The sequence below is a fragment of the Drosophila eugracilis genome, unplaced genomic scaffold (assembly GCF_018153835.1).
Source record: "Drosophila eugracilis isolate 14026-0451.02 unplaced genomic scaffold, ASM1815383v1 contig_367, whole genome shotgun sequence".
Lineage (NCBI taxonomy): Eukaryota > Metazoa > Arthropoda > Insecta > Diptera > Drosophilidae > Drosophila > Drosophila eugracilis.
In genome coordinates, this window is record NW_024573224.1 from 180,538 (window position 1) to 207,269 (window position 26,732).

The 26,732-nt window shown below is 39.5% G+C and overlaps 9 protein-coding genes across 12 annotated transcripts; 3 read left to right on the plus strand and 6 right to left on the minus strand.

The window, feature by feature from the left end:
- Positions 1-47: 47 nt before the first annotated feature.
- On the plus strand, positions 48-1,092 carry LOC108116178. The gene is made up of 2 exons (XM_017227919.2): positions 48-492; positions 554-1,092. The coding sequence occupies exons 1-2, from the start codon at positions 255-257 to the stop codon at positions 1,090-1,092; spliced, it is 777 nt and encodes a 258-aa protein (XP_017083408.1). The 5' UTR covers positions 48-254.
- A 17-nt stretch (positions 1,093-1,109) lies between these two features.
- LOC108116177 (nuclear pore complex protein Nup93-1) lies at positions 1,110-3,771 on the minus strand. The gene is made up of 4 exons (XM_017227918.2): positions 3,537-3,771; positions 3,297-3,477; positions 1,864-3,242; positions 1,110-1,796 (listed from the first exon to the last, which is right to left on the minus strand). Exons 1-4 carry the CDS (start codon positions 3,695-3,697, stop codon positions 1,130-1,132), a joined length of 2,388 nt encoding a protein of 795 aa, XP_017083407.1. The 5' UTR covers positions 3,698-3,771; the 3' UTR covers positions 1,110-1,129.
- A 361-nt stretch (positions 3,772-4,132) lies between these two features.
- On the plus strand, positions 4,133-5,072 carry LOC108116172 (RRP15-like protein). The gene has a single exon (XM_017227912.2). It carries the CDS (start codon positions 4,213-4,215, stop codon positions 5,032-5,034), a length of 822 nt encoding a protein of 273 aa, XP_017083401.2. The 5' UTR covers positions 4,133-4,212; the 3' UTR covers positions 5,035-5,072.
- An 18-nt stretch (positions 5,073-5,090) lies between these two features.
- LOC108116175 (V-type proton ATPase 21 kDa proteolipid subunit) lies at positions 5,091-5,828 on the minus strand. The gene has a single exon (XM_017227917.2). It carries the CDS (start codon positions 5,715-5,717, stop codon positions 5,091-5,093), a length of 627 nt encoding a protein of 208 aa, XP_017083406.2. The 5' UTR covers positions 5,718-5,828.
- Positions 5,829-5,919: 91 nt separating this feature from the next.
- LOC108116173 (40S ribosomal protein S5b) lies at positions 5,920-7,006 on the minus strand. Its single transcript, XM_017227913.2, has 2 exons — positions 6,399-7,006; positions 5,920-6,180 (listed from the first exon to the last, which is right to left on the minus strand). Exons 1-2 carry the CDS (start codon positions 6,924-6,926, stop codon positions 6,013-6,015), a joined length of 696 nt encoding a protein of 231 aa, XP_017083402.1. The 5' UTR covers positions 6,927-7,006; the 3' UTR covers positions 5,920-6,012.
- Positions 7,007-7,467: 461 nt separating this feature from the next.
- LOC108116171 (CLIP domain-containing serine protease B15-like) lies at positions 7,468-9,155 on the plus strand. 2 transcript variants are annotated; one of them, XM_017227910.2, is made up of 5 exons: positions 7,468-7,853; positions 7,917-7,962; positions 8,021-8,175; positions 8,384-8,826; positions 8,885-9,155. In XM_017227910.2, exons 1-5 carry the CDS (start codon positions 7,643-7,645, stop codon positions 8,912-8,914), a joined length of 885 nt encoding a protein of 294 aa, XP_017083399.1. In that variant the 5' UTR covers positions 7,468-7,642; the 3' UTR covers positions 8,915-9,155. The 2 variants fall into 2 exon arrangements, with proteins under 2 accessions (XP_017083399.1, XP_017083398.2); XM_017227909.2 differs by having other exon boundaries at positions 8,384-9,155.
- Positions 9,156-9,261: 106 nt separating this feature from the next.
- LOC108116174 (V-type proton ATPase 21 kDa proteolipid subunit) lies at positions 9,262-10,937 on the minus strand. Of its 2 annotated transcripts, none has more exons than XM_017227914.2 (3): positions 10,831-10,937; positions 10,092-10,771; positions 9,262-9,832 (listed from the first exon to the last, which is right to left on the minus strand). In XM_017227914.2, the coding sequence occupies exon 2, from the start codon at positions 10,750-10,752 to the stop codon at positions 10,114-10,116; it is 639 nt and encodes a 212-aa protein (XP_017083403.1). In that variant the 5' UTR covers positions 10,753-10,771; positions 10,831-10,937; the 3' UTR covers positions 9,262-9,832; positions 10,092-10,113. The 2 variants fall into 2 exon arrangements, with proteins under 2 accessions (XP_017083403.1, XP_017083405.1); XM_017227916.2 differs by having other exon boundaries at positions 10,092-10,767; positions 10,831-10,917.
- Positions 10,938-17,395: 6,458 nt separating this feature from the next.
- LOC108116154 (coagulation factor IX-like) lies at positions 17,396-22,976 on the minus strand. 2 transcript variants are annotated; one of them, XM_041818701.1, is made up of 6 exons: positions 22,755-22,976; positions 22,646-22,691; positions 22,433-22,587; positions 21,762-22,230; positions 21,590-21,683; positions 17,396-17,753 (listed from the first exon to the last, which is right to left on the minus strand). In XM_041818701.1, the coding sequence occupies exons 1-4, from the start codon at positions 22,849-22,851 to the stop codon at positions 21,965-21,967; spliced, it is 564 nt and encodes a 187-aa protein (XP_041674635.1). In that variant the 5' UTR covers positions 22,852-22,976; the 3' UTR covers positions 17,396-17,753; positions 21,590-21,683; positions 21,762-21,964. The 2 variants fall into 2 exon arrangements, with proteins under 2 accessions (XP_041674635.1, XP_017083379.2); XM_017227890.2 differs by lacking the exon at positions 17,396-17,753 and adding an exon at positions 21,399-21,535.
- On the minus strand, positions 17,808-19,327 carry LOC108116155 (CLIP domain-containing serine protease B15-like). The gene is made up of 6 exons (XM_017227891.2): positions 19,090-19,327; positions 18,981-19,026; positions 18,768-18,922; positions 18,080-18,558; positions 17,974-18,012; positions 17,808-17,895 (listed from the first exon to the last, which is right to left on the minus strand). Exons 1-6 carry the CDS (start codon positions 19,298-19,300, stop codon positions 17,815-17,817), a joined length of 1,011 nt encoding a protein of 336 aa, XP_017083380.2. The 5' UTR covers positions 19,301-19,327; the 3' UTR covers positions 17,808-17,814.
- Positions 22,977-26,732: the final 3,756 nt, after the last annotated feature.

Genomic DNA, 26,732 nt, shown 5'->3' on the forward strand with positions numbered 1-26,732 from the left:
TTGTTTGAATAATTTCTGTTGAAGTACGATTTCATATAATTTTACCATTTCCATTTTGAACTTTGCCACATTTCCTTATTAAGTCTTATATAATTTGGAAACATACCAAAACTTTCAAAAAAAAATTTGGCAACCAACTTCCAGCCAGCCTTTGATCTTGACCCAAATTAACCCTTTGAAACGCCTACCAACACTTGTTGCTTTCTCCATTTCACCTACCAGCATTTCCCTAACCAAATCAATTGCCAAAAAATATGAAAAATAGAAATCTTCGCTGTGTCGTGACAAATTGTTTTGAGAGTGGTGAGCAGGATAGCAGGTCCATGTACAAGTTTCCCATAAATCCGGTTATCAGACAAAAATGGATGGAGAATATAGGCCTTGTGAAAGACATTAACTGGTTTAATACTCGCGTCTGTAGGCGTCATTTTGAGACACAGTGTTTTGGTAAGACTAAAGTTTATTCATGGGCAGTTCCCACACTGTTTTTGGGTAAGTTCATTCACAGAAGCCATCCCAAGTAGCTCTGAACTATTATCTTTTAACATTTCAGGTGAAAAACGGGTTTTGCACCATGGTTTTAAATCAAAAAAGAACAATTTTGTCCGGAAATGTTGCGTCAGGAATTGTCCTTCACGTTCACCTCCGGATAGATTGCATTTCTTTCCCTCGGATCCCAATCTTCGCAGGGAGTGGATGGATATTTGTCACCTTGAGATGGACCTCAAATGGCTTTTTATTTGCGGCAGACACTTTCGACGACATTATCTTCCCAATAGCAATGGCAACCTCAAAAAAGATGCCATACCAGAGCTTAATTTAGGAACAGAAGGCGAAGATCCCCTGGGAAAGTGCATTAAGAGCAAAAAATCGTCTCCTAAAAGAAGTAAATTGTGTACCAAGAGCGATGACTCGGGCATCGACGAAGGAAGCTCCAAGAAGAGTAGTCCACCTGATCCTTGTTCTAACTGTCTTGATCTTAAACAACAATTGGCATCTGCCCTTCTTCAAATTCAGCAGCTAGAGGAAACTCAGCAGGCTAAATCAGACAGTGATGAGGAGGAAGAGTACATTTTCATGCTAATGAAGTAGATAACTGGTTCTCTCAATACCTTAAAGTAATTTTATTTTAGTGCATTACCAGTTCCAATTGAATCAGTCGCCTGTTGGTGTCGTAGGGCAGACGATATGGCATAGTGGCAGCCATGTTAGAAAGGGCTTTAGCCCGCTGTCGAAGCTCTTGCATTTGGCTCTGCTCTAACGATCCGCCCATTCCTGACTTAAGCTGCCTATACTGTCGCTGGGCGATGTCCATGGCGGCCACAAAAACTTCGGGCAACACTTTGATCACCTCACCGCTGAGACGCTTCACATTGGCCAGACATGCATCCACATCGTTCGACGTGTTGGGCATGAGTCGGGTTTTCCGAAGCTGATCCAGTGCCGCATTAAATTTGCCCTCATGATAGAAGTTGAAGAATATAAGTAGATCCTGCAGCAAAATAAAGCTGCTCTTCATTTTGGGCTCCACCTCGATGTTATCGCTATCCAGAAGATTGCTGAATCTCTGAGCCTCAGTACCGAGGCGATCCCTAAGCGATCCGCCTAGCGTGGGCAGCTGAACCACTTGGGCTAGCAAAATACAAATATGCTTCAGGGCAAGGTCATACTGGCCGGCCATTTCGTAAAGTCGCGCCGAGATCTCAAAGTTTCCCAACGATGCCAATTCGTCAGCCACCAGAGCGGCCATGGTGCGGGTATCAAACTCCGGGCAATCGAACTGTCGGAAGAGGCCACTGAAAATACAAAAAAAAAAAACTAGACTTAAGACTAATTAAAAATAACACTAAATTATCTGCTCACCTGGTTTCTTCTTGGTCACACGCCTGTCGCTTTCCGAATATCAGGTCAAAAATGGAGGTATCAAAGACTCCACTGTCCACGACCACATCGCACACACATGCCATAAACATGTTTCGGCCCTTGGTATCCCTTAGGCATCGCAATGTATAGTAATAGTGCAAAGCTTCTGTGGTATCCGTGCGCTCAAAACGCTGCACATATTGTCGAACTAGACGGCTAAGGTTGAGGCGTCTTAGTGGAGCTGGATCCATAATATCGATCGAAAGTAGAGGCTGGGTGACACTGCGTGCCCCGCCTAAAAGACCTAACTCATGCAGCGCTATGGCCATGTGAACTGCATGAACTCGGTTATCATCACGGCGGGCCAAGAACTCGATAGCTGACTCAAACTGGCCAGTTAGTGCAAGAGTTTCGAAATAGAGGTACGGCTGTTTTTCGGCATTAAAGTACTTTTCGCCGTACTTTTCCAAAATCAGCGACTGCAGTTTACCATAGTTGGCGGCGTCACCGGGTTGAAGCATGGACAATCGGTTCCAAAGAAAATCATCAATGGTTTTGGCCACCTCCCCGTGAACTTCATTTACATCGCATCCTAAAAGAATGCAGTAAACGGCCTTCTTGTAGGCATCGGTGGAGTTGCGTATCTTGTTGGCGTACTGTAAGCGCAGTTGGTTTTCTATTCTTGAATTTGTTTCTCCTGCACTTCGATCCGACAGTAGCTGGGCGAACTCCTCGTGACTACTTCCCGTTTCGCGCAGAAACTCGACAGCCGTCTCGACCGATCCACAGCGCAATCCGTAATAAACCAGGGGCCACAAGGGTCTTTCGCCTACTGTGTCTACCAATCCTATAGTTTGCTGTGCACTGAACCGCTGACTTACAAAGGCCAATACCAACTGATAGCTGTTATTGGCATAGGATCCGCCCACTTGCGAGCACATAAAAACTCTGTATCTCCGCTCCAGGTAGGACTTCGCATGATCAACAAACTCTGGCCTTTGCTGCCTGCTTTTGATGGGATCGCTATGAAGCGGCTCGCTTATTTGGGTAACGCAAGCTAGCATGGTCCACATGTCTGTCAGGCGGGAGTCACCAAAGCTCTGAGACAACTGGGCAAACTTCTGAACGAGATTGGGCCGAAGGCTGCCCTTCAGCAGCAATTCGTTGTACTGCCGCAATTCCTGGGCGTATGCCATTTCTAAAGAATCAAGGCATGAACGTGGTTGAAAGTGCGGATTTAGAATGGTGGGTTCTGGCAGACGCTGCAGGTCGATAAAGTTCTGAGAGGGCGCGATCAGGGCGTCTAGCAGGCGGGTCTTCTCCTCGATCCAGGCTTTATTCATGCTGGCCCACTTTTGCTTGCTGACAGCATCGCTTATCTGGGAATTCAGAGAGGTGTCAGTCATAAATTGAAGACATGATTGCTTACCCACATTTTTGTTGGTATCTTCGATCACGGACAGAATGGCATTCTCTCGCTCGTTCTTTAGAAATGTGCGCACATCAGTATCAGCCTTAACGTCAAGCGGCTCAAAGGTTTTCCGAGCACTCAGCGACTCAAGCTTCTGATTTAGTTTGGGAAGGTCCACGCCCTTGGATCCCAGTAATATGTGCCTAATAAAAATTGTAAGTATTGGGATATCAATTCAGTTTACTTGAGCTTGTTTACTCACGCCTGGATTTCTTTGCCGCCGGTTTGGGTGACGCGAGAGTGGAGCTCCGTGGTGGCCTGTAGAACCTGCTGAAGCGTCCGCTCCACGGCGGGAAGCTCACTTTCCGCTTTCGCCTCATTTGTCAGGTTCTGGGCTCGCTGCAGCAGAGTACTTAGGTCCATTTTTGTAAATAAATAAAATCACATACAAACCACCGGCACACATGAAACGTAGAGTGACCAGATGTTGGCGCCACAATAAAATTAGAGATGGAGCAATCGACCGACAAGTACAGGATCGTCTCCAAGAAGTGAATCTGATTTAAATTTATTGATATATATTAATCAGAAAAAATCATTCTCACTCTAGACAAGCAGGACTTAGCTCCTAGTGTACCGTGTACCTGTACATTTTAAACGTAAGTAAAACAACATCATAATAGTGAACATATTATTAACGTAACTAGTCGCTAGCACAACGTAACAGACATACAATACAAAAACAAACTTATATTTTTTTTTTGCTATATTAATAAGGTTACCATTATTTTCTTTCTAATGAATATATACAAATTTAAAATCGAACTATTAAGTCATCGATACTTTTGCCAATAGTGAGACTTTTTATCTTTACTGTCCCATCCCTAAAAACGTGTGATTTGTTTTTATTCTTACATCCACTTGTTTGCTCGTTTAAAATGGCCCTTTTGACTGAGAAACGTGCTAAAAAGACACCTGCCCCTGCAAATAACAGTTCCCAGGAAGAATCCGAATCCGATGGCGGTCAGAATTCTACCAGTGATGCAGAGGGCAATGCCGGGTGGGCGGATTCCATACTGAAAGTCCTGAAAACCACCAAGCCAGAAACCCAAAATAAAACCGTGCTTGCTCGTGCTAAAAACAGCCAGGCGGCTGTGCGATTCCAAAAAGCCGCTGCCGCGAAGAAGCCGGGATTCGACTTTGAGATTGAGAAAACAGATGTAAAGGAGGAAGACGAAGAAGACGATGATGAGGATGAGAAGCCAGAGGTATCCGCTTTGGATGCCACGCTGACGAAACAGCAGCGTAAGAATGTTCCACTTCAGCTACGCGTGAAGCCCAGTTTTCGGGACATGGAGCGCGAGCGAACGCTTCGCAAAGTGGCCACCCGTGGAGTAGTTCAATTCTTCAACGCTGTACGCATTCAGCAAAAGGATTTGCAGCAGCAATTAGAAGATGCAGGACCATTGGACAGCCGACAGGATGCAGTGCTAAACAACATCAACAAACGCAAGTTCCTGGATGTCCTCATGAGCGGCAAGCGCGCCAAATCCACAGCCATAGATAACTCAGTAAAGAAAGAGGAACAAGAAACAGATGATGACGACGATGATGATGGTTCCAGCGGCAAAAAGAAGCCTGAATGGAGTGTGTTGCGCGAGGACTTTATGACTAACAAGAAAATCAAGCACTGGGACGAGGAAGACGATGAGGAGGTAAACAATGATGAAGCTGATGACAGCGATGACGACGAGGATTAGCTTTAATTATCAAATAAATGTTAGATTTTCAATTAAAACTGTTTTTTTGCGTTGACCTACGTGAAAATCACCGCCTTTGAGGTCATGTATATGGCCACGATCAGTCCAAACAGGCCGATGGCCGAACCGAAGATCTCCACAATGAGGATCTTGACGAAGAGCGCAGAGTTGGCCGCATCCGCTAGGGCAGCGCCGGAACCCACGACGCCCACAGCAATGCCACACACCACGTTCACAAGACCCACGCACAGACCGGCTCCAAAAACAGCAAAGCCTGTGAACATGTTATTCGAAATCACTGTCCTGTCGGTCATCATCAGCGCATTGCTGAAGTTCTGAACAATGCCGGATAGCAGGATGGCTGTGATCAAACCGTATATGGCTACCGCTTCGCAGAAAATGACAGATATCAGGTTCTTGGTTTTGATCCGGGGGGATCGCACGCCACCTCCTGCCACACTGCATCCAATCATGTAAATCCCGATGGCAGCGCCCAGAACCGAAAGGGAACAGGCTAGAAAGATTCCCAGCCCGCACCACAGAAAGGGGTCCGAGGTGTATAGAAACCAGCCCAGGCCCAAGCGTTCACCTATTCCTGTCATCACGTGAGAGAGGATTATACCCAACCCAACCAGGGTGGCGGCGCCAAAAATGAACAGCACGAAAAAAAATGCAAAATTCATTTTTTGTTACTTTTTGAAAAAATTACTTTCAGATTAGAGACTCCAATGTTACTTTTGTTACATCTGTTAGACAAATCTTTTTTAAATTGACAGAAAAAAATAGGCCGTGAGTAAAAAACGATATTATTAAGTTTGAGATTGACCAAGTTCTAAACAGTTTCCAAACTTGCACTGCTTCTTATCCTCTTATGCTAAACATCAGTTTTAAAATACTTTGGTATTTTATTTAATTAGATGATTACATAACAACGTATGTACGTTTGTACCGGTTTGTAAAAATTTAAGCATTCGCAGCTTAACGATTCGATTTGGCCACGCGCTCAAGTTCATCCTTCTTCTTTATGGCATAGGAATTGGAAGATCCTTTGGCTGCGTTTATTAGCTCATCCGCCAGGCATTCGGCCACGGTTTTAATGTTACGGAACGCAGCCTCACGTGCTCCAGTGCAAATCAACCAAATAGCCTGTGAATATAGAGTATTATTAAATTGAAGATTTACTAATTAGCGAAAGATAAAACCTATTAAAATTATAATTGGTTTTGGAGGTTTTTACATGTATCTTTTCCGGTTTCGCACAAATTTATACATATTTTGTTTACATAATTTTTGTTTAAATCTAATTGAGATACATTTTAACAATGTTTGAAAGTTTGAATTGGGTATCAAGATTTTATGTTTACCTGATTCACGCGTCTCAAGGGCGACACATCCACGGCCTGGCGGCGCACGGTACCAGCACGTCCAATACGTGTGGAATCCTCGCGGGGTCCGGAATTTACTATGGCGTTGACCGTGACCTGGAGCGGATTCTCCGATGTCAGCAAGTGGATGATTTCAAAAGCGTGCTTGACAATGCGACAGGCGAGAAGCTTTTTGCCGTTGCTGCGGCCTTTCATCATCAAACCGCTAGTAAGGCGCTCCACGATGGGGCACTGGGCCTTGCGGAATCTCTTGGCCGCATAGCGTCCAGCGGAGTGCGGCAAATAACGGGCGAACTTCTCCTTGACCGCGATATAATCCTGCAGCGATATATCGCTTATCGAGATGTCGTCGCAGGCCCAGCGGCCAAAGAGCTTAATTTCCGGCCATTCAGCCTGCTGGGCGGGCATTGTGGTTGGGCCCTCCTCCTCCCAGATCTCTTCTTCCTGCGGCTGAGGCGGTAGTTGCTCCGCCTCCTGGTTGTTGGTCTCCACCACTTCTTCGGACATTTCGGTTTACACAAATCCAAAGGTAAAACTCAAAAACGTGCACCTTGCGTAGCGTTTTTCGCCAAAAGAAAGAGGATGCATGGGAAAACGGTAAATGTCACTTTCAAAATGGCCGGCAAATGCAACTCTGCGAAGCAGTTCTGCCAACTTAATGCGAATTTTGGGCGGGTGTTTAAACTAAGAGAAAGCTTACGTTATTTACTTTTTAAAACTTCACTCTTATAACAGTGCATATTAATGTTATTTATAGAAATATAGTGATATCTTAAGTATTCTACATTTACATCTACATTTTTCGTATTCATTTGCTTTTAGCTTTTTGCTAGTAAACTTTATTTTCAGACAACGAGACAAATTAATATTTTTGTGTGACATCAAAATTGTTGTTGCCCAATCATCATTATAATTTGGATAATCAAATGCAGTTGAAGTAAAGGTTTACATTAGTGCTGACACGTTGAACTTTTAAAAAGATTTGTATCTCTTTTATAAAATTGTACTGTTTTAATTAAAATAATGATTAGTATTGGTACATTTATATATAATATATATTAATAGCTTATAAAGTCAGAACGGTCCTCCTTTACGTATTTCCTCACTTTTATTGATAAGAAATTGAGCATGAATTATATACCTAAAAATAAGTTACACTTGGATATAAAAGCCAAATGAATCTTACACTTCACAATTATTATGCTTAAGCCTTTAAGCTGACAATGTATTGCTCTGTGAATTTGTTATATATTTTCGTCTTGGTGCTGTGTCACGAGGGAATTGCCCAGCTTCTGGATAAAAAATGTGTCCCTAATACGAAATTCGTTGAAAAAGTAACGTATGGCAATCAAGCAAAAAAAGGTGTCACCCCATGGATGGCTCTTATACGTGATTCCAAGGAGTTTATTTGTGGCGGTTCACTTATTAACAAACGTTAGTACAGTAAATATGGTGTAACACGAAATCTACTTACTAACTTATTTCCACTGTCTTTAGGCTTTGTCATGACAGCAGCCCATTGCTTTAAAAATCGACCAGAACTGTAAGTGTAAAGTTTAAATAACAAATTTCATATTCATTTTCAAAATACCTTGGATTAGATTTGTAAAATTAGGTGTTTACGACCAATATTGCCCTCCATCAAATTGCACAGAGGTGGAAGAATATAAAGTAGTCGATAGGATTGCCTACAACGTGGACGGAGTTACTAGCGATATAGGACTAATAAAACTGGACAGAGAAGTGGTCTACAATGGTAAATTAACATTCAAATCAATAATATTTCCACCCACTGTAGTAAGTTTAATATTTGAAAAATTGTTTACTTTGTTTAAAAATATCGACGAAATCTTCCCTAAGTTAGCTTCTCCAATATACTTGCCATTAATCTCTGTCTCTGTCATGGAGACAAATAAGTTCAACATCAGTCAAACTATTTGTATGTAATCTGCTTTAATCGACAGACTATATTTCGCCGATCTGCATCATCCTAGATAACACGGTAGACCCGTTGTCCGTAAAAAAATACTCGGCCTACGGCTGGGGCATGACGCATAAAGGAAAACCAAGCCGATACCTTAGATTATTAAGCCTGCGTCGTCGTAGTGCGACGGAATGCAATTCTATGTACGATACGTTTGATGAAAAGGTATTCTGCGCTGGTGGCTCAAAAGGGGACACCTGTCACGGCGACTCCGGCGGTCCTTTGATCTCGCGTGTCAAGTACGATGGAACAATGATCTACGCCCAGATGGGGGTAATCTCTATTGGATCCAGTTTCTGCGATTCCATGGGACTTTATATAGATGTAATGAAACATAAAAGTTGGATAATGGAACACTCTCAAAATAAATATTCAAGAGTGAAGAGTGTGTACTCTGTACTAATAGGTTTATTCAGAGCTTCAGTAAGTTTATTCGTTAAATGTTGTTTCATTTTTTAATGGTAAAATCTATTCGAAACAGATGTGTACGGAATCTTTCCCTTGTAACTAACAGAAAAACAAATCTTAGCCAGGTAAATTTTCTCGATTATAAAAATTTAAATAACTATCCTTCCCTTGCAGGATTATCTCACAAATATGTTGGAGGTAAATGAGTAGACAAATATTTATTATGGAAAGTATATACTTTCAGATCCTCATATGATAGCAATTTGAATTAAGTTTTCAAATAAACAAAAAAATCTTGAAATTAACTGACCTAAAACTCTTTATTTTGATAAAACAAATGAATGCTATATATGTATGTATGTGGGTAATGCACTCATAACCGTTTAGCGCGTGCTTCTGATAAGCCAACACTGTAGTCATACTATCACACTAATTGATAAACAAAACGAATATATTTTATTATTTGTTTTAATATGGAATACTTTCTATAATAATAATAATGCGGCTGTGCATCTTTCTACAACTTCTGTCTGTGAACAGTTGCCTGAAATATACAAGTTTATCGTTTTTGTGGTAGTTAATATAATACATTCTGAATTAGCTTTTCAAGAGCCAGTGTATAAACAAACATAACAAACTACTTAAAATCATAAACGGACACACACACATGTCTTTCGTTTGGCGAAAAAATTATATAAACAAATTACCGTCGTTTTCACACCGTGCACACTCCACAATCGATTTCGTGATGCTGGTGACTGCAAGTATGCGAGGCGTGAAAACCAACTGCCAACTTAACCAACTATCAACTTAATAAGTAACTAAAGTCCCAGTTTAAAGCGTTTCGGCTGATCGGATGTCGGTTTGTATGGGAGTCTCATGCCAGCTGTAACTGCGTATAACAAGTTGTAATTTCCAAAAAATACGCAGACACTGGTGTTGTGCGTGTCTGCCTCGGGATGAGGGAATGCCTTGGTGACTGTTGTTCTTCGTGATGATAATGATGATGGAGTGGCGAAGGCTGCGGTAATAAAAGTGGGAGTTAAAAGGGTGACTCAAATATAAGTGAGGTCAAAATCTATAGCACTCGCAAAGTAATCAATTTGATAAAGCTTAGCTTTAGATTATTAATATCTGTTTATATGCACTAAGCATTAAGTTATCAAAGATATTAACGTTAGAATGGAAGATATAATTGATAAGGAAATGGTTAACAGTAGTAGTTACGCTTTCAGTGCTATTATCTTGACCTTCGGTGTTGCGCGACGATTCACACTTACGTTGTATGGATAGCGACTGCGCCTATTCCTTGTCGCCCATCTTGGACTTGGAGGTCATGTAGATGCCCACGATGAGACCAAACAGACCGATGGCCGAGCCGAAGATCTCGACAATGAGGATCTTGACGAAGAGGGCGGCATTGGCGGCATCCGAAAGCGCGGCTCCAGATCCCACGATGCCGACGGCGATACCGCAGAACAGATTGACCAGACCGACGGCCAGGCCGGCACCGAAGATGAGATAGCCAGAGAACCAGTTGGTGTTCTGGATGGCCGCCTGCGAGAGTGCAGTCTCCATGGAGAACTGCTCAAGCTGGCCGGACAGCACGATGGCGGTGATAAGACCGTAGATGGCAACGGCTTCACAGAAGATGACCGAGATCAAATTCTTGGTCTTGATGCGGGGCGCCTTTACACCGCCGCCCACGATGCTTGTGCCCGTAGTGTGGATGCCAAGGGCAGCGCCCACGACGGACAAAGAGACGGAGAGTCCGATACCCAAACAGGCCCACATGTACGGGTTCGAGGAGGCCAGGAACCAGCCAACGCTCACCCGCTCACCCTTGCCCGTCATCACAAAGTACAGGGTCAGGATGGTGGCCACCGCAAGGAAGAGCCATAGGAACGTTTGGGACACCACGGTGCGAATTTGGGCCGCCATCTTGCTATTTCTTCACTGTCTGCGGATCGGGAAGATGTTAGCACGTCCGGATTTCCAAGTTTTCCAGCCAACACTCACCGAATTGCAGGCGTAATTGTATTTTCTCGGCCGACAGGTGACTTGACTGCTCCTCGCGAAAAAAGAATCCACAATCACATGACGTACATTTTCTCTATCATAGGCTATCGAATAATCACGTCACTCGATAAGTGCGATAACATAACATTGCGCAGTGATGCTAGCAGGAATTTTTATAGCTGAACACGGCTTTGGGGGAAAAGAAGGGAAACTCAAATGCTTATTTTTAATAAAATATTTGTTTAAATTGAAGATAACAGCTTTAAAATATGTTTGTTGATTGCAAAGTTTCTTTCATTGCAAAGAAATGTATAAATTTAAGAGACTAGTTGGAAATTATTTGTCATATTAATTACAATTAAGCTTTATATACATTTTTTACTCACTTAATTTTTGTTGAAAATATTTAAAACACAAAAAACTTATATTTGTTTTTTAATTTTAACGATTTAAATTTAATATATCAGCGGGATATATTTTAGTGCGGACATGAACCATAGCCGAGAACTAGGCACAAGGGCACGCACCGATAATATACATATCTTACGGAATGTTATCGATAGTTTAGATATGATTAAAGACACGGTTTAATTTGATCGTTGGCGGTTAATAGACGTTAATGTGAATATAGTTTAATTATTTGAATTAAACCAACAATGTGATTTTTGAATGTTTAAAAAATTTATTGGTATTAAAAAGTGTTTTTATCGAAGAAAACAAAACATAAACAAATTTATAAAAATATTTAATTCTTGAATTTCTTCCTTACAAATAAAGTTTAAGGGCAGCTCACTCACGTTCCGTTTGACTGTGAAAAAAATACAACAATAAAGCATATGCACCTTTTGTTCACCTGCCACCACATGGCAATAACAACTACAAAAACCACAGCAGATTGAAGCAGAGCTGAGTTTAGTTTTCTATAGACCGGAAGTTGGCCGGGCATATAAAAGGCCTTCCGCTGCTTTCCGGGGAAATGTTGCATTTCAAGCGTGCCCCAGACATAAGCACCCAACAATATGCAAGTCCAGGTACATCAACATTCACTGTTGCAGAATCGTCTGAAGTAGCCCAGAGCACAATAAACTTCAAAAGGCTGCTAAATTCCGAGAGCTTTACTAGGATATGTGGAAGGCTAATTTGAAGTCATTCCGGAAAATGTTTGGTCAAGAAGGAAAAGGTTTAACTGGTAGAATAGTTACCATATATAAAAGAAGCATTTTAATAAATTTACTTTTTTTTAAATTTAACGCTGACCCTTTCAATATGTTAATATAGCTTGTTTTAAAAACGCATTCATGAACACATATTAATTCCTATTCCAAGAATCTTCCTTTCAAAATTTAAAGAAGCTGTGTGGATTTGTGCGAGAGTCCGACAGAAAAGGCCGTTTGAGAATTGATTTCCTGTTTAGACATTTAGGCCGATTTGGTAACCATTGGGCAAAGTTCAAAGGGAGGAGGACTGAGGCCAGGTGGTTCAAGGTGGAAAGTGGGTGGGGAAAATGCTGCAACAGATCAAACGGCCAATACCTGGCTTATGATAAAGCTGGCCCATCTGAGGTTAAGTTTGGCCCCCTTACTCCATTGTCCACCCTAATCTTATTTATTTGTTTGGATTTCCCGGAAAAAAGCTGAAACCTGACCATTGGCCAAATTAAATCTTTTTAACCGCTTGTTTTTTTTATTTTTGTTTCGGCTGGCCGTTAACTGCTTGTGTGAGCAAATTCAATTGCTTTTATCGTATTTGCTCTAAGTGGCCGTCTGGCATTAATTTAATGTACTGTAATGTAACTTATGCAAATGAAATGGCAATTCAGTGAAATTTAACACTCCGATTGATTTTCTCTGCTGTTTTTATTTATTTTCTGGTGTTTTTACACGTGGTCAAGTGCGGTGAGCTAATGAAATGCAGTTCATTGTATATATATATATATATATACGACTATATATATCGAGTTATAGGCTTTTATCGGTGGACTGGCTGAAAGAACACTTCATAAAGCGTTTCGAACATGTGTTCGATATGAGAGCATATTTCCCATTTACACATTTATATGGTAATTGTGCAAATATGTTATGCAATCAATATCTACAATCTACTGAGCTATAATTTATTTACCAATGGTCATTGCAGCGAAAACTAATTTAAAAAGAAAATCATTTTACTTGAGTTTAAAAGTAATGTGCAATAAATAAAATAAATTATAATGTTCTGGTGCTGGTAATTTAGCTTACCTTATGGCGTATCAGGAAGTCCGTAATTTTGTGTACATCAACAGAACTTGGCAATTTGCAATAAAACACTGTCAGAAATATTATGTATATTTTTGTGCGCCCATCTGCACTTTGCTCTTCATTTATTTCATTAACTACAAAGGAGATGAATAAAGGTTGGCCGGGCTTCTCCTCAGAGGTTCAGCTAACTCTCGCACTGCTGAACAAAAAGCCGCCAGAGGCACTTGGCCAAAAAGTGACAAATTGTTTCAATTCAACAAAAGGAGCCGCAACAACAAAATGAGTAAGATGGCAAAAAAACACAAAAAAAACAATAAAGCCTGAACAATAATGGCCTAGACCAAAGATAATGGGGTGAAGAGAAGAGGAGTTGGGATGAAACTGAGTTGTATAACCCTTTTCTGGTCTCGTCCCTTGCTTTTTGTACACTGATAGAAAAAGAGGATTCAAGTTTTGATTATTGCCAACATTTTTGCCTTAGCTAATGTCTATTCTGATCTTAATATAGATTAAACGGATCAAATCTTGCATTAACATTATTATTTTTTAGGGAAAAGTTACAAATTTGAATACCCTTGAATATTTTTATCGTTTTTTTTTATAATTTTTGTTTACCATATTTATTGAGATATTTAAAATTTATATTTCTCCGTGCAGCTAATTTTTTTTGTAGTATCCTTTCTTTGTGTCATTAGCCGCCGTGTCCGTGTCCTTTTTATCTGTTGGACATGACATTTTGGCCTTTCTCATAAGTCCTGGACAGGAGCACAGAAAGACAGACAAAAGGTAGCACCACCCCAAGAATGATGAAGGCAATTTGCGGCTGATCCTGCTTGCTATACCTTGGCTCTACTTTTCATTCCCCTGTCCACCAGGATGCATAATTATCTTAATTTTATCTAAAAACAGGAACTGAATTTCTGTGTAATTTTTTCGATTAAAAATTGCATCTCATTCGGCAATGTAGTTTTGGACACGCTCGGTTTTCTGTCCAAAAACTGAACAGTGGTTAGAACACTTTCAAAAATAAATATCAGGAAAATATATTAAGAAATTATAATAGTTTATTTTTTTATGTTTTTTTTTTTCATTTAAAGATTACAAAAGAAAAGTTCATTAAAAGAGTTTCCTTATAAGATTTGATTTTATTCATTTTATTTCAAATTGTAGAATCTCTTTCCAATGTGCTCTCTGAATTACCTTAGAAGATTCCAACTGCCATGTCCGTATGCAAATTTCAAGCGAGTGATAAAAATTGACTCCTTCCCTGGAAATGGAAATGCAGTTTGGCAAAGCAAATATTTCAGCGTAAGTAAACTACATTAGCAACTGAGAGGGGGCATGATGAGGATGAGCTAGTTGGCCCTTGGTGTATTTGCCCGTGCGTCAGGTGCAGTTCAACCAGGTTCAGTTTGGCTTCATCCTTGGCTCCCAACGTACCACTCGCCGCTCCACAGCCACCTCAATTTCCCCCTCACATTATCCATCCGCCCCGTGAGCCGGTGCTCTGCTTCCTGTATTTGTATCCGTGCGGTTGACAGCTCTGCAGCTCTCGCTTCACTTACTTTGGAGAGAAAGAGGGCCGGTCAAAAATATAAAATCGTTTTGCCACAGGGCCAAGTTGAAAATGATAGAAAAGTTAATCAGATGTTGTTTGTGCATACGCTATACGTTCTCGAAATGCAGCATTAAGCGAAATCAAACATTGAAACCTTTAATAAAACTATATTGGCAAGGGGAAAATCTGTTTCAGTTTCAAGAATGAACACTGTCACCGCGGTTAGATCATCGCCCTATATGTTTGCCGAACTTTTTAATCCAATAACCAGAGCCTATCCTGAAAATGTCCTTCCTCCACTATACAAACATTTGTCTAAAATTTTGACTTATAAGTTAAATATTGACGCAAGTCGGCAAGACACGTTCCCGAGTAATTGAGACGGATTGCCAACGAAATATATAGTTAAGAGAGCGGTGACAAACAAATGCGATTAAAACTTTGGCCAAAGGCAAACAAACAAAAGTTTTAAAGACTTCTGGGGACCCGTAGCAGCAGAGCAGCCGAGCAACAAATTAATGAAATAGTTTTGATGACTTTTTGCCCCTTGGCCTCCAAATTATACTCCTTATCCCGAGAATTACCATACCATTATATCCATATCAGATAACGGCATATATGTGCAATAAGCGCAGCTCTGTGGGCAATTAATCGAAAGTGTTTGCTGCATAAATCAAGGCAACTTATCCATGCCACCGAAAGTATGCAAAGTTATTTGCCAGCCAGGAATGCGGCATGCGCCGTAAGTTATGCAAACTATGCCACAAGGAGCATTTCCTCTTCACCTCCGATTGTCTGCGTTTGTCTGTGTATTTTGTGTGTGAGTGGGTGTCTATATTGTATGTATCGCAGTATGTGCTTGGTGGGGTAATCAGGCAGCAAGTAGGTCAGCGGCAATCAAAGCCAGAGATCCCACGAAATGGAAATCAAATTGTATTGTGGCCGTGTCTGCGTTTCGGTTCGGCTGCTTCTACAAGAAATTATTTCTGTCTTCCAAGCCACTGAATAGCATGTATTTATTTCATTACTGAAGTGTGAGTGAGATTAAAAAAGTCTTACGAAAATTCCATGTAAGCATTCCATGAATTTTAATCACTTGAAATATTTTTTTTTGGCTTTTTAATTTTAAAAGCATTTTTGTTTATAGTTTAAATTTGTATATGATTTGTCTTTTAGGTTCAAAAATGAAATCTTTAATCCATAATTTTTCCACTCAATTATGAGATATTTTTGGCATCGCATGCTTGTAGTCAGAAGGCTGAAGTTCTTGTGGAAATCTCGTAATTCCAAGTGGATCGTCAATCTGGTTTTCTCATCCTTCGAACCCATTTCCTTCTTTCCTCAATTTGATTGCCTATTTTCCAGAAAATTGCCTCCGTCCCCAAGAATGTCTTACTAAGTTTAACCCTAATAACATTTCCTTTTTATAGCATGGCCAGAGCTCGTGCAACATAACACGCCTTAATGCCAATTCAATTTGACTGTTCCTAATTACTATAAAATATCGCGGATATTTAGCATTAATGAGGCCAGTGCGATGGGAGACGAAAGCAATTCCCCTGCTCTCCTTCACCATTAAGAAGTTCAAGTACAAGTTTTAATTGAAATTTAAGCACTTAATTCGCCTAAAAGTAGACAAAGGGAAATTAGTAGAGGAGAACCCATTGATTTGGGGTTGTGTTTTTGGAGGGAGATCCAATAGAATTCGAGGCTATATAAATAGGTTGCTGTTGAGGTGGTGACCCCAAAAAGTGAGGACCCTTCGCTGATGATGTCGTGCAATAATTTACACCGGCCATTTCTCTCCTTCTCTTTATTTATGTACCGCAGATGTCACGTGTTCCTTTTGTTACTTTTGGTCATCGCCAGTGGTGGCAAATTGTTGGTTTTTAGCTTATTTTTGGTTTTCAAAAAATCAAATTTAAATATATTTAGTTTAGTTAATATATTGATCCAAGTAAATGAGTTCTTAAATATTTCCATACTTATTGGTCCTTCATATTTGGCATCACTATTTGGACGCCTGGGCGTGCCCCTTTTGAAATGGTAGCCTTGAGTGAAATATGGCGCAAGTTCATGAGGAGACGACATCAAAATGATGATGATGCCTGCGAGTCTGGCGGCGGTGACAACATTGTCGACGTCTATTGCAATCAAGAATTTATGTTTTCAACGCGCAGTTTGTCTTCACGAAGGAAGGTGCTTCTTCGCCCTTGGGACTCTTAGCCATCCGGGTCTCGAGCTCTCCGGTTCCGGGCTGAAATCGGGATCCGGGAATGGGTTTTGGGGGCTTTTGAATGCCTTCAGTTCGAGTTGGTTCGCTTGCTTGGTTAAACGCAATTTAGCTGCATTGCTCAAATTTCCGCTCCGCTATCGCGTTACCTTCTACCACATCTCACTGTCATCCTGCCTTTTCATCTCCCTCTTATTTTCCCCCTCTATATGTATTCGAATATCCTGCCGTGACTTCTAAGTCAAAAAGTCGTCCATAATATTTGAGTTGGGTTTGCTAGAATGCGTAGGTCAGGTTATCAACTATTCACTTGATGTTAATAGAATATATTTTTGATCGAGGACTGTAGTAAATTAGTTTGACATGCGTGGGAAAAATAAAAGGCAATACTTATTGTTAGATACATTTTTTTATAATTTCATTTCAGCGATCAAAAAGGAATCTAATTTGTGAGACAAATAGTATTTTCCTAAATATTTTTTTATATTGTTATTTTTTTATTTATTTTTATTAACTTCCACTTGTATATTTCAGGCAACTGTTCACAGACAGAAGTTGTAGAGAGATGCACAGCCGCAATATTATTATTATAGAAAGTATTCCATATTAAAACAAATAATAAAATATATTCGTTTTGTTTATCAATTAGTGTGATAGTATGACTACAGTGTTGGCTTATCAGAAGCACGCGCTAAACGGTTATGAGTGGCATGAGAGGCATTCATTTGTTTTATCAACATAAAAAGTTTTAGGTCAATATTTTGTAATGTTTATTTGAAAACATAATTCAAATTGATATCATATTACTATTAGTAAGTTTATAAATTACTCTTTTACAAAAAGTTTATACCATAATTAAGACCCATCGACCTTCAACATATTTGTCCGTTGAATACTGCAAGGAGAGGAACGTTATATAAAGTTTTTATAAAGTATAATAAAAATTTACCTGGAAATTACTTAGTTTTCGAGCGATATTCCAATTTTGGCATAGATTTGTTATCCCTTTGGTTTAAACTGATCTTATTTTTCCATTCCTATTGGATTTTACCATTAAAAATGAAACAATTGGCATTACTTAACTATATATAAAGTATGTCAACATGTTGACTTACCAATAATATCTTTTGAGACTGATTATTCGGATCCTGCCACTGGGAAAATGAAACAATTGGTTGAATTACTTAACTATATATAAAGTATGTCAATATGTTAACTTACCCATAATTCACTGATAACCTGATAATACATATGCCATTCCTGGGAAGGCTCCTCAGGAGCTTGTTTCAGCATAATCTTCACTTCTGGATCTACGACTTGAGAGTGTTCCATTATCCAACTTTTATGTTTCATTACATCTATATAAAGTCCAATGGAATCGCAGGACTCGGATCCTAAAGAGATTACCCCCATCTGGGCGTAGATCATTGTTCCATTGTACTTGACACGCGAGATCAAAGGACCGCCGGAGTCGCCGTGACAGGTGTCCCCTTTTGAGCCACCAGCGCAGAATACCTTTTCATCAAACGAATCGTACATAGAATTGCATTCCGTCGCACTACTACGACGCAGGCTTAATAATCTAAGGTATCGGCTTGGTTTTCCTTTATGCGTCATACCCCAGCCGTAGGCCGAGTACTTTTTTACGGACAACGGGTCTACCGTGTTATCGAGGATGATGCAGATCGGCGAAATATAGTCTGTCGGTTAAAGCAGATTACATACATATAGTTTTACTAATGCTGAACTTATTTGTCTCCATGACAGAGACAGATATTGGAGATATTGGAGAAGCAAACTTAGGGAAGGTTTAGTCGATATTTTTAAACAAATTTAAAAGTAACCATCTTTTCAAATATTAAACTTACTACAGTGGGTGGAAACATAATTGATTTGAAAGTTAATTTACCATTGTAGATCACTTCTCTGTCCAGTTTTAGTAGTCCTATATCGCTAGTAACTCCGTTTACGTTGTAGGCAATCCTATCGACTACTTTATATTCTTCCACCTCTGTGCAATTTGATGGAGGGCAATATTGGTCGTAAACACCTAATTTTACAAATCTAATCCAAGGTATTTTTAAAATGAATATGAACTTTCTCGTTAAAACTTTAAACTTACAGTTCGGGTCGATTTTTAAAGCAGTGGGCTGCTGTTAAGACAAAGCCTAAAGACAGTGGAAATAAGTTAGTAAGTAGATTTCGTGTTACACCATATTTACTGTACTAACGTTTGTTAATAAGTGAACCGCCACAAATAAACTCCTTGGAATCACGTATAAGAGCCATCCATGGGGTGACACCTTTTTTTGCTTGATGGCCATACGTTACTTTTTCAACGAATTTCGTATTTGGAACACATTTTTCATCTAGGAGCTGGGCAATTCCCTCGTGACACAGCACCAAGACGAAAATATATAACGAAATCGCAGAGCACTTCATTCTTAGCTTAAAGATTGGAATATAATAATTGGGCAGCATAAGATTCATTCGGCTTTTATATTCTCAAGCAAGGCTAATGTGAGGCTTATCATGAAAAATAGTTGATTATGCTTATAAAATATTTCTTATCAATAAAAGTGAGTCAGAATTTCAAGATAATGTATTCTAATGAATGGAGTAAAACAATGTAAACAGAAATAACCTTGATAGGCAGCAAACGTTGATAAGGAAGAGTTAATCTTTTCTTGTTTGTCTAAATTTCTTAAAATTAAGCTTATGAGCAATCTGTTAAGTGAAATAGCTAAAAGCAATGTTATTAAATGTTAATCGTGCGTTTTATTTACTTTCTGCTTAGCGATAAGAAGATTGAATTTGGAAGAATGCACCAAGTTTCTGGAAAAACACCCTCAGAGATCAGGGCAGAAATCAACAGTGCTCGACGCACACTGTGCTTTGAAACTCAGAATATCATATCACCAATATTCTTCTACCAGGATTAATTCAACACTATTCATTACATCTGCTGCAGCTAACTCATCAATTCTTTGTGGATATACAACAAAGTCATATTCTTCATAAATATCAAGCCATGCACAGAAATTAATGCTATATATTATATAGTAAGAATTTGGACACACAGGAAAGTACTACCGTCGACACCCCAATTGTGCTCGATGTGGCGAAGATCATCCCACAAAGCAATGCCCCCAAGATCAAGCGCCCACCTGTATACACTGCAAAGGGAATCATGTGGCACGCTACAAGGGTTGCCAGTGGTATCAAGATTGCCTTAGACGTGCTATGGGTACTTCGAAGAAGCAAATACCGCGACAAGCAATCACAACAAAAACATCAGGAACAACAGTGAACTAGGCAGCAACTAAGTCTGCAAAAGCCTACCACCTCTGCAACCAATCTTACGCCTCAATAGTAAATAAAATGGTGTTTCAGGTAAAGCCAGGATACCCATATGTATCTAGCCAAACAGCTACTTGCATTGACTTCGCACTATACCACGGGATACTGGATTCTCAAATAAATATCGGCCAGATTTGGGATCTGCAAACAAATGGCGTTAATGTAAGACCAAGTTCTCGGTTAATGTTAAGTCGTACTGATCTCAGAGCTTTTAAACAACATCTTAAGAGCTCCTACCAATTAAATTCTGTACTGGACTGTACAGACATCGAAAATGCAGTCGACATTCTCACTGACAATAAACATAGAGCTGCGACTGCTTTAACTCCACCTGATCGTGATCCTCGTCCTAGTAGTTATGGCATTAAGGCGTCTTCGAAGAATAGCAATTCGTTCTCCGAAGTAGATGGTACCGGGCTGCTGAACAACTTAAATTCTATTCTATTCGATTCTATTTATATCACTAATTTTTAATGCTATTATTACGATTCAATTATTCCCAAAGCAATGGAAACTTGCTGCGATACTGATGATCCATGAGCCCGGTAAACCAGAGGTTGAAACTGAGTCATACCGCCCAATAGATCTCTTACTCTCCCTGTCCAAACTGTGGGAGAGACTCATTGCAAATCGAATTACCGCGATTGTGTCTCAAAACAATATATTGCCACATCATCAATTTGGATTTCGAAGAGGTCACAGCACAGTATAACAGGTCCACAGATTGGTTCAATATATCTTACAGGCTTTCGATGAGTATTCTAACGTGGTCTTTATTGACATGCAGCGAGCTTTCGATAAAGTGTGGCATGTTGGCCTATAGCACAATATTAAAAGTCTGTTACCTGCTCCTGTACTATGGGCTTTTAAGATCTTATCTGGAAGATCGAGAGTTTAAGGACAAAGAAAGAGATATATTATCGAATAACTATCCAATGAGCGCAGGAGTTCCTCAAGGCAGTGTACTTGGACCGTTGCTCTATTCGTTGTATACTTCTGATATACCAAGCCCTAACCGACAGCATATGTTAGACCCCTCAAAAACACTTATTGCGACATATGCAGATGACATGGCAGTCATCTACAACTCAAGATGTCACAGAGAAGAGGCCAATGGTCTACAGGAATATCTTGCAACCATTGCAAGGTTTTGCCAAAACAATAAGAAGTCAATGAGGTATTTTCATATTTGTAAACCTTTTGAACTAATTAGGTTTTGTTTAATTTTACAGTTGCGCACAAGGTACTTATATGATTACGCAAAAGAAAAAAAATTAACCCTTTACAAAGAACTCCAACATATTAGTTAGTTGCATACTGAAAGGAAAGGAACGTTACATAAAGTTTTTATAAAGTAAAATAAAAATTTACCTGGGAATTACTTAGTTTTCGAGCGATATTCCAATTTTGGCTTCGATTTGTTTTCTTCTTTGTTACAACAGCAATATTCCTTAATGAACCTTTCCTATTGGATTTTACCATTAAAAATGAAACAATTGGCATTACTTAACTATATACAGAGTTTGTCAACATGTTAACTTACCAATAATTCACTGATAAACTGATAATACGGATGCTCCTTCAAGGAAGGTTCCTGAGGAGCTTGTTTCAGCATAATCTTCACTTCTGGATCTACGACTTGAGAATGTTCCATTATCCAATTTTTATGTTTCATTACATCTATATAAAGTCCAATGGAATCGCAAGACTCGGTTCCAAAAGAGATTACCCCCATCTGGGCGTAGATCATTGTTCCATTGTACTTGACACGCGAGACCAAAGGACCGCCGGAGTCGCCTTCACAGGTGTCCCCTTTTGAGCCACCAGCGCAGAATAGCTTTTCATCAAACGTATCGTACATTCCGTCGCACTACTACGACGCAGGCTTAATAATCTAAGGTATCGGCTTGGTTTTTTTGTATGCGTCTTACCCCAGCCGTAGGCCGAGTACTTTTTTACGGACAACGGGTCTACCGTGTTATCGAGGATGATGCAGATCGGCGAAATATATTCTGTCGATTAAAGCGTATTACCTATAGTTTTACTGATGCCGAACTCCATGACAGAGACAGAGATTAAAGGCAAGTATATTGCAGAAGCTATCTTAGGGAATGTTTAGTCGATATTTTTAAACAATTTTGAAAGTAAACAATTTTTCAAATATTAAACTTACTACAGTGGGTGGAAATATTATTGATTTGAAAGTGTATTTACCATTGTAGATCACTTCTCTGTCCAGTTTTAGTAGTCCTATATCGCTAGTAACTCCGTTCACGTTGTAGGCAATCCTATCGACTACTTTATATTCTTCCACCTCTGTGCATTGTGATTGTGGGCAATATTTGTCGTAAACGCCTAATTTTACAAATCTAATCCAAAATATTTTGAAAATTAATATGAACTTTGTCGTTCAAATTTTAAACTTACATTTCCGGTCGTCTTTTAAAGCAGTGGGCTGCTGTCATGACAAAGCCTAAAGACAGTGGAAATAATTTAGTAAGTAGATTTCGTGTTACACCATATTTACTGTACTAACGTTTGTTAATAAGTGAACCGCCACAAATAAACTCCTTGGAATCACGTATAAGAGCCATCCATGGGGTGACACCTTTTTTTGCTTGATGGCCATACATTACTTTTTCAACGAATTTCGTATTTGGAAGACATTTTTCATCTAGGAGCTGGGCAATTGACTTGTGGCACAGCACCAAGACGAAAATATATAACGAAATCGCAGAGCACTTTATTCTTAGCTTAAAGATTGGAATATAATAATTGGGCAGCATAAGATTCATTCGGCTTTTATATTCTCAAGCAAGGCTAATGTGAGGCTTATCATGAAAAATAGTCTATTATTCTTATAAAATATTTCTTCCCAGTAAAAGTGAGTCAGAATTTCAAGATAAGCCACAATTAGCTGTAGCTCATTGTTATATGAGCTATTAATATTATATATATATAATTTACCAATACTAATAATGTATTTTAATGAATGGAGTAAAATAATTTTGATAGGCTGCAAAATTGATAAGGAAGATTTAATCTTTTCTCGTTTGTCTCGTTGCCTTAAAATTAAGCTTATGAGCAATCTGTTAACTAAAACAATTTTATTAAATGTTTATTGTGTGTTAGATTTCGGTTTATTTATTGTTAAATATATACTGTTTAATCATACCCATTAAAATCAAGAAATGTAAGACAAAAATGGATTTTAACTTCTAAAATTCATAAATCGGAAATACTTAAGATATAACTATATTCGTAATAATAACATTATTGTGATCTGTACAAGTTTAAAAGAGTAAATAATAAAAGCTTTATTTTAATTGAATTTCTTCGCAGAGTTGCATTCACCGGCCATTTTGAAAGTTACAGCTTCATTTATCGTCTTTTACTTACCATTTCGATTTAACATAACCTAGCTTGTTTACGGTTTCCCGAGAAACCAATTAGGAAGAGTAACTTCGGGCCTCTCATACCCATTTCAAGGGCCTAAACTCACGCCTACCGCCTCGGGGTGGCAAACAGATTATGCAGCAGGAACAAGAGAAATAGAGAATAGCATTTGACTGACATGCCGGTTAAATTTATAGTAGGGAGTCCGACATAAAAGGGCGGATTGTCCGTCTACGTCAAGTGCAGTGACTGGAGGCAGGTGAGTAGTTTTTGGGCCAAAACCGCAAGGCAACACCTTCTTGAGAACCTGGGACCGCGTGGGCTGTCTGACGATAAGAGGCACTTGTCTTGTCCGTAATGGATTATTCGACATTTTTCACGTGCGCCTGCCCAGCGGTTAACGCTCAACACATCTCCCAGCACTACACGTGGCAAATATTAATTTACGCCTCATTCTCTCACACCACATTTGAGTCTATTTCCAGGGTCTCCAACTATATAAGGCAAGGTTTTTGGGTCGGCGATAGTCATGTCAGCTGCCTATAAATAACTCTGCTCTGGCATCAAATAATCATGACGATGTAGGCTTTGACTAAGATCGGAAAGATCCGCTTAGGTCTTGTGTTTAATATGGAAATACAGGGAAAAGTTTTAGTTAAATATGGGTGAATTAGAAAAATAAACATTGGAAGGCCGTTACTTTAAGGATAATCATAATAACAGTACCCTATAACTGAAGTAGTTATTTGTGGGAAAGAATTCAGAAAAAATCCATTTTCCACCAAGTGACTGCGATACGAATTTTCACTGTTTAAAAATGTCCCCGCTACGAGAATTTTTACTACCCAAGAGCAACTTTCTACTCGGATGCTTTTGTTTGTGTTTCGGCTAACCGAAAAACCAAAAAGAATTTTGCGATTTCCATGCACGTTTTGCATAGCAAAAGGCGGAGAAGAGCAAAAGACAACAGAAACCCAAAATGGGAAAAGTGCTGGGGAAAAGTGAGGGAAAGGCAGCTGAAAATAAAACATCAATTTTTATGCGACAATTTATTGCGTTTCCTCCGCTTTTCCGCTTTTACCGCTTTTCACCTTACTTTCAGCTCTTGGCGAGCGTGTTGGGCACGTGTTCTTTGTATTTTGGGCATACCTTTGGGCTTCTGATTACATAACAGAAAATGTCAATGTTTGTCAGCCGGCAGCTATTAGATTAGACCAGGTGGCTACCTGGGTCCCTCAACCCCGCGCTGTTTCGGTTTCAACTTCCCGTTCTCTCTTATTTCTAAAATTGTATCTTTACACGGAGAAAAATGTTAATTTTGAATTGGCTTGAAACATAAATTAGTGGTAGAAGATAGAAGTTTCACAGATTCTTGTCGAAATTTTTAATAATATTCCTGATAGTACTTTTATTGAAATACACTTTGTATTAGTTTAATTTTTCTCAGTGCTGTTTTGGGGATTGGTAGATGGAAAATGGTAGATAGCAGCTTAGATGTTGCCCGTGTTGACTGTGTGCGAATTGTCTGCTAATCTTTACAAATTTGAGGTGCGCATTTGTTTACGAGCTCGCGATGAAACGACGGCGTTCGTTCCATGACTTCTGGCTAAGCTTAGGCTTCTCTTTTGGCCAGAAAAGTACTGAGCATAGTCAAGTGTAGTGCCATAAATGTGGCAAAGAAATGAAGTAACCGCCGCGTAGCCGCAGGATCTTTAACCACTACAAAGAGAACTGTAAAAAGTAAGTTAATAAGTTGATTTTGACTTTAAAGATTTAAAATGTAACTTGAAAAAATATTTAAAATATCAGTGAAAGTAAAAATCCTATCAAATTTGAGCCTTATTTCTGACTTAAACATGCAGGCCCTTATGGAACTTAACATTCAGATCTCTTGAACCTATTCGAGCGTTCCTGCAACCCCATTCGCAATGCATTGCTATCGTTTTCAGACAATCCGTGACGCAATCGGGCAATCCAGCAATCTGACAATTCGGCAATTCTACAGTTTGGACAATCCGTTTCCAAGCAGTTAGCACTCGGGCGCATTAGCAGCCATCCATGGCTGCCCTTCAATGCCATTTGAAATCGACAACAAAGCCCGTGGCAAATGCTAAATGAGCGTACCAGACGCGTCTCAGAAATCATCCATATATCGGATTTAGGCCCCATCAGATATGCAATTCATTTGACCATCAACAGACCACAAGTCGGCATTCAAGCTGAAAATTTAATAATGGGTTTAATTATAATGACTTTAGTTTGACGATTTGAGGAAAGTACATAGGGAAAATATAACTGTGGGTTAGGGAGTATGTTAATATTAATCAAATTTAATCTTTTGTATCTTGCTTGAAGTTTTTGACATTCTTAAAATGTTATCATCGTAGTTGGTGGTATAAATAATTTTTCCCTCATTCCTGCTTTTTCCAACGTTTTCCGGCTGATTAAACCTTTTAAAATATTTTACACTCATTCCTTAACGCAAAATTCCGCAATCGCACGCAAAAGTGGAAATGCCAGGGATGCACCGCACCCTTTCCTTTTGTGCATTATTAATTTTCTTTGATAGCCAAATTTTTGTGGTTGACTAAAGGGTAAAAAAAAATAATGATTGCAACTACCTGGCCAAAAACCGGTAGCGAAAATTCCACACTGCAGGCGCCAATAAATTAAGCTTTATGCGTGGCCAATAGAAAAGAAAAGCTGGCTGCCACCTGAGTGTGGCCCACATATGCAAATTGTTGTGGCACTTGCACACACACATACACACACTTGCATTCAAGAATACATAAATTACATGCTTAAGCAACAAAGGGAAAATGGCACAAAAAGTTTCATAAAAATGTATAAAAAAAAAGAGGAAAATAAACTATTTTTCCAACGATTTGCATTGCATGAAAGGAACGCATAAAATGGAGCTAGCAAAGAGGATGGGGTCTATGGGTTATATGGATATTGAAATAAAAATGGAGAAATGCAAGGGGGCAAATGCCGAGTCGACTTCTTCTCTATGTGTGTGTGTGTGTGTGCGACTTTTTAGCATAAACTTGAAGATCTCGGCGACGACAGGGCGTATGCGTAATGCAAGTGGCATAAAGGTTGCCCATATCCTTGTAAC

Excerpts from the sequence above, each read along its gene's own strand:
- LOC108116178 (XM_017227919.2), top strand. The coding sequence starts at position 255 with ATGAAAAATAGAAATCTTCGCTGTGTCGTGACAAATTGTTTTGAGAGT. Across the intron at positions 493-553 it reads AGTTCCCACACTGTTTTTGG|GTGAAAAACGGGTTTTGCAC; the intron begins GTAAGTTCATTC and ends TTAACATTTCAG.
- LOC108116177 (XM_017227918.2), bottom strand. The coding sequence starts at position 3,697 with ATGGACCTAAGTACTCTGCTGCAGCGAGCCCAGAACCTGACAAATGAG. Across the intron at positions 3,478-3,536 it reads GGCGGCAAAGAAATCCAGGC|GCACATATTACTGGGATCCA; the intron begins GTGAGTAAACAA and ends AATTTTTATTAG. Across the intron at positions 3,243-3,296 it reads TCGAAGATACCAACAAAAAT|ATAAGCGATGCTGTCAGCAA; the intron begins GTGGGTAAGCAA and ends CTGAATTCCCAG.
- LOC108116172 (XM_017227912.2), top strand. The coding sequence starts at position 4,213 with ATGGCCCTTTTGACTGAGAAACGTGCTAAAAAGACACCTGCCCCTGCA.
- LOC108116175 (XM_017227917.2), bottom strand. The coding sequence starts at position 5,717 with ATGAATTTTGCATTTTTTTTCGTGCTGTTCATTTTTGGCGCCGCCACC.
- LOC108116173 (XM_017227913.2), bottom strand. The coding sequence starts at position 6,926 with ATGTCCGAAGAAGTGGTGGAGACCAACAACCAGGAGGCGGAGCAACTA. Across the intron at positions 6,181-6,398 it reads CCTTGAGACGCGTGAATCAG|GCTATTTGGTTGATTTGCAC; the intron begins GTAAACATAAAA and ends CTATATTCACAG.
- LOC108116171 (XM_017227909.2), top strand. The coding sequence starts at position 7,643 with ATGTATTGCTCTGTGAATTTGTTATATATTTTCGTCTTGGTGCTGTGT. Across the intron at positions 7,963-8,020 it reads TTTAAAAATCGACCAGAACT|ATTTGTAAAATTAGGTGTTT; the intron begins GTAAGTGTAAAG and ends ACCTTGGATTAG. Across the intron at positions 8,176-8,383 it reads CAGAGAAGTGGTCTACAATG|ACTATATTTCGCCGATCTGC; the intron begins GTAAATTAACAT and ends TTTAATCGACAG.
- LOC108116174 (XM_017227914.2), bottom strand. The coding sequence starts at position 10,752 with ATGGCGGCCCAAATTCGCACCGTGGTGTCCCAAACGTTCCTATGGCTC.
- LOC108116155 (XM_017227891.2), bottom strand. The coding sequence starts at position 19,300 with ATGAAGTGCTCTGCGATTTCGTTATATATTTTCGTCTTGGTGCTGTGT. Across the intron at positions 18,923-18,980 it reads TTTAAAAATCGACCCGAACT|ATTTGTAAAATTAGGTGTTT; the intron begins GTAAGTTTAAAG and ends ACCTTGGATTAG. Across the intron at positions 17,896-17,973 it reads AGTCTCAAAAGATATTATTG|GAATGGAAAAATAAGATCAG; the intron begins GTAAGTCAACAT and ends AAAATCCAATAG.
- LOC108116154 (XM_041818701.1), bottom strand. The coding sequence starts at position 22,851 with ATGTATGGCCATCAAGCAAAAAAAGGTGTCACCCCATGGATGGCTCTT. Across the intron at positions 22,588-22,645 it reads TTTAAAAGACGACCGGAAAT|ATTTGTAAAATTAGGCGTTT; the intron begins GTAAGTTTAAAA and ends ATTTTGGATTAG. Across the intron at positions 22,231-22,432 it reads CAGAGAAGTGATCTACAATG|AATATATTTCGCCGATCTGC; the intron begins GTAAATACACTT and ends TTTAATCGACAG.